We start from the raw sequence: 4976 nt of genomic DNA on the forward strand, positions 1-4976 counted from the left end.
CACCTATTTCTGTGCCAGGGATGATGATGGTAGTGCTAGTTGGGGTGGTGATATCGACCCCCTTTTTGGGGTCCCCAAACCTCCCCAGACCCTCCCCCCAAAGCTCCGCCCCTCCCACCCAAATCTGAACCGTCGATGACAAACGTCAAACGTTTGGCCCAAATCTCGACCATTGACCCAAAATCTCAACCATTGACCCCAATCTTTACCTTTTGCAGAGTTTGGGGACAATGGTTGAGGTTTGGGGTCAAGGGTTGAGGTTTCGGGTCAGTGGTTGAGGTTTGGGGTCAATGGTTGAGATTTGGGATCAGTTGTTAAAGATTTGGGTCAACAGTTGAAATTTGGGGTCAGTGGTTGAGATTTGGGGTCAAGGACTGAGATTTGGGACACAGAGTTGGGGTTTGGGGTCAAAGGCAGAGAATTTGGGGCCAAACCAACCCAAGGTCGAGATCAACGAGCGAGAGCTGGGTGTGAAGGGTGGAAGGGACATTTGAGGGGAGGGCTCGGGATTTGGGGATGTTTGGGGGCCCCTTGAAGGGGGTTGGGAAAATCATCGGCATAATTAACACCACCATCATAGCTCCTGGTGCAGAAATAGGTGGCGGAATCCTCGTCCCTGAGGTTGTTCATCTGCAGCGTCACCGAGCTCTGCCCGTTGTCCCTGGCCATGCTGAACCGGCCCTTCACCCACGGCGCGTAGTAGGTGCTGGAACCATCCTTGTAGATCCCAGCGAGCCATTCCAGTCCCTTCCCGGGGCTCTGGCGCACCCAGAACATGGTGTAGTCGCCGAAGGTGAAGCCGGAGGGGCGGCAGAGGAGCCACAGGGGCTGAACGGGGCAGAGATTGGGGGTCAATGGTTGAGATTCGGGTCAACAATCATGATACGGGTCAATGGTTGGGATTTGGGGTCAATGGTTGGGATTTGGGGTCAATGGTTGAGATTTGGGGTCAATGGTTGAGATTTGGGGTCAATGGTTGGGATTTGGGGTCAATGGTTGAGATTTGGGGTCAATGGTTGAGATTTGGGGTCAATGGTTGAGATTTGGGGTCAATGGCTGACATTTGGGGTCAATGGTTTAGATTTGGGGTCAATGGGGGAGATTTGAGTCAGGAGTTGGGATCTGACAGTCAACGATCAAGAGTTGGCTCAATGGTTGAGATTTGGGGTCAATGGTTGACATTTGGGGTCAGTGACTGATGCTGGTGCTCTTGGTTGTTGTGGTGCTGATGATATCAACCCCCTGTGTGGGATCCCCAAAGCTCCGCCCCTCCCACCCAAATCTGAACCGATGATGACAAACGTCAAACGTTGAACCCAAATCGCGACCATTGACCCCAAGTCTCAACTGCTGGCCCCAACCTTTACCTTTTGAGGAGTTTGGGGTCAAGGGTTGAGATTTGGGACAAAGAGTTTGGGTTTTGGGGGTCAAAGGGGGAGAATTTGGGGCCAAACCAGCCCAAGGTGGCGACCAACGAGCCAGAGCTGGGTGAGAAGGACTGGGGGGAGAGTCTGGGAAAGTTTGGGGGAGGTTTGAAGACCCTTGAAGGGGGTCAGGGAAACCACCGGCATTATTGTTCCAACCACCAGCATGACCCAAAATATCAACCATTGATCCCAAAACTCGGCCATTGACCCCAAATCTCAACCATTGACCCCAAATCTCAACCATTGACCCCAAATCTCAACCACTGGCCCAAGTCTCAACCACAGACCCAAAATCTCAACCATTGGTCCCCAATCTCAGCCCTGGGGCATCCCATGTGAATCCTCTGCTGCCCCTCCGGCTTCACCTTCGGCAACTACGAAATGTGTTGGGTGCGCCAGAGCCCCGGGAAGGGGCTGGAATGGGTTGCTTCGATCAGCTATAATGGTGCTGCCACCAGACACGCGCCGTCGGTGCAGGGCCGGTTCAGCATCGCCGGGGACAACGGGCAGAGCTCGGTGACGCTGCAGATGAACAACCTCAGGGACGAGGATTCCGCCACCTATTTCTGCGGCAAACATGCTGGTGCTGGTGCTCCTTTTGCTGATGGCATCGACCCCCTTTGTGGGGTCCCCAAACCTCCCCAAAACTCTGCCCTTCTCACCCAAATCTGAACCGTTGATGCCAAACATCAAAAGTTTACCCCGAATCTTTTAACATGTTGAAGAATTTTGGGTCGACGGTTGAGGTTTGAGGCCAAGAGTTGAGATTTGGGGTCAATGGTTGAGATTTGGGGTCAGTGGTTGGGATTTGGGGTCAAGGGTTAAGATTTTGGGTCAAGAGTTGAGATTTTGGGTCAAGGACTGAGATTTGGGACAAAGAGTTGGGGTTTGATGTCAAAGGCAGAGAATTTGGGGTCAAACCAGCCCAAGGTCGGGTCCAAAGAATGAGAACTGGGTGTGAAGGGGCGGAACTTTGGGGGGAGGGTCTGGGGAGGTTTGGGGACCCCACAAAGGGGGTCAGGAAAAACACCAGCATAGTAAGCAGCATTATAATCACCCCTGGCGCAGAAATAGGTGGCGGAATCCTCGTCCCTGAGGTTGTTCATCTGCAGCGTCACCGAGCTCTGCCCGTTGTCCCTGGCCATGCTGAACCGGCCCTTCACCGATGGCGCATAGTAGGTGGTACCACCACTTTTGCTGATCCCAGCGAGCCATTCCAGCCCCTTCCCGGGGCTCTGGCGCACCCAGTGCATGGTGTGGCTGCCGAAGGTGAAGCCGGAGGGGCGGCAGAGGAGCCAGAGGGACTGAACGGGGCAGAGATTGGGGGTCAATGGTTGAGATTTGGGTCAACAATCATGATACGGGTCAATGGTTGGGATTTGGGGTCAATGGTTGAGATTTGGGGTCAATGGTTGGGATTTGGGGTCAATGGTTTAGATTTGGGGTCAATGGTTGAGATTTGGGGTCAAGGGTTGACATTTGGGGTCAATGGTTGAGATTTGGGGTCAGTGGTTGAGATTTGGGGTCAATGGTTGAGATTTGGGGTCAGTGGTTGGGATTTGGGGTCAGTATCTGATCTTTGGGGTCAAGGGCAGAGATTTGGGACAAAGAGTTGGGTTTTGGGGCCAAAGGTGGGGAATTTGGGGCCAAGGTCGGGACCAACGACCTCCTTCGGCGACTACCCCATGCAGTGGGTGCGCCAGAGCCCCGGGAAGGGGCTGGAATGGGTCGCTGGGATCTGGACGGATGGTTCCAGCACCGCCTACGCGCCGTCGGTGAAGGGCCGGTTCAGCATGGCCAGGGACAACGGGCAGAGCTCGGTGACGCTGCAGATGAACAACCTCAGGGACGAGGATTCCGCCACCTATTTCTGTGCCAGGGGTGATGATAATGCTGCTAACTATGCTGGCATTTTTCCTGACCCCCTTTGTGGGGTCCCCAAACCTCCCCAGACCCTCCCCCAAGGCTCCGCCCCTTCACACCCAGCTCTCGCTTGGTGGTCCCGACCTTGGGCTTGGTTTGGCCCCAAATTTTCTGCCTTTGGCCCCCAAACCCCAACTCTTTGTTCCAAATCTCAGTCATTGATTCAAATCTTAACCACTGACCCAAAATCTCAACCCTTGACCCCAAACTCTGCAAAAGGTAAAGGTTGGGTCTAACAGTTGAGATTTTGGGTCAATGGTCGAGATTTGGGTTCAACGTTTGACGTTTGGCATCATCGGTTCAGATTTGGGTGTGAGGGGTGGAGCTTTGGGGACCCCACACAGGGGGTTGATATCATCAGCACCACAACAGCCAAGAGCACCAGAATCTTTGGCACAGAAATAGGTGGCGGAATCCTCGTCCCTGAGGTTGTTCATCTGCAGCGTCACCGAGCTCTGCCCGTTGTCCCTGGCCATGCTGAACCGGCCCTTCACCGACGGCGCGTAGGTGGTGAACCCGCCGTCCTTCCTGATGCTGGCGACGAATTCCAGCCCCTTCCCGGGGCTCTGGCGGGCCCAGCCCATGTCGTAGTCGCTGAAGGTGAAGCCGGAGTGGCCACGGAGATTAGGGGGGGGGGAGGGATGTCAAGGGTCGAGGTTCGGGGGTTGTGGTTGGGATTTGGAGATCAGGGATTGAGATTTGGGGTCAATGGTTGAGAGTTGGGGTCAACAATTGAGATTTGGGATCAATGGTTGAGATTTGAGGTCAATGGTTGGGTTTTGGGGTCAATGGTTGACATTTGGGGTCAATGGTTGAGATTTGGGGTCAATGATTGACATTTGGGGTCAATGGTTGGGATTTGGGGTCAATGGTTGAGATTTGGGGTCAATGGTTGGGATTTGGGGTCAATGGTTGGGATTTGGGGTCAATGGTTGGGATTTGGGTTCAGTATCTGATCTTTGGGGTCAAGGGCAGAGATTTGAGACAAAGAGTTGGGGTTTGGGGCCAAAGGTGGGGAATTTGGGGCCAAACCAGGCCCAAGGTCGGGACCGTCGAGCCAGAGCTGGGTGTGAAGGGGCGGAGCTTTGGGGGGAGGGTCTGGGGAGGTTTGGGGACCCAAAAAAGGGGGCAGATGCTACCACCTGCAGGCCAACCACCAGCAGCTTTGGCACAGAAATAGGTGGCGGAATCCTCGTCCCTGAGGTTGTTCATCTGCAGCGTCACCGAGCTCTGCCCGTTGTCCCTGGCCATGCTGAACCGGCCCTTCACCCACGGCGCGTATCTGGTGTAACCATCATTCCTGATCAAAGCGACGAATTCCAGCCCCTTCCCGGGGCTCTGGCGCACCCAGTCCATGGTGTGGCTGCCCAAGGTGGTCGTTGGTCCCGACCTTGGGCCTGGTTTGGCCCCAAATTCCCCACCTTTGGCCCCGAAGCCCAACTCTTTGTCCCAAATCTCTGCCCTTGACGCCAAAGATCAGATACTGACCTCAAATGTCAACCATTGACCCCAAATGTCAACCATTGACCCCAAATGTCAACCATTGACCCCAAATGTCAACCACTGACCCCAAATGTCAACCATTGACCCCAAATCCCAACCATTGACCCCAAATCCCAACCATTG

The 4976-nt window shown here is 54.4% G+C and overlaps 1 gene segment (V, D, J or C); it reads right to left on the reverse strand.

The window, feature by feature from the left end:
* Positions 1–450: 450 nt before the first annotated feature.
* Positions 451–2680, reverse strand: LOC114072894. The segment is given in 2 exon segments: positions 451–828; positions 2591–2680. Coding segments are annotated over 2 exon segments (468 nt in total).
* Between the last annotated feature and the right edge of the window lie 2296 nt (positions 2681–4976).

The sequence above is a fragment of the Empidonax traillii genome, unplaced genomic scaffold, assembly GCF_003031625.1.
Source record: "Empidonax traillii isolate 1590-97213 ecotype Southwest subspecies unplaced genomic scaffold, ASM303162v1 scaffold4358:size29110, whole genome shotgun sequence".
NCBI lineage: Eukaryota > Metazoa > Chordata > Aves > Passeriformes > Tyrannidae > Empidonax > Empidonax traillii.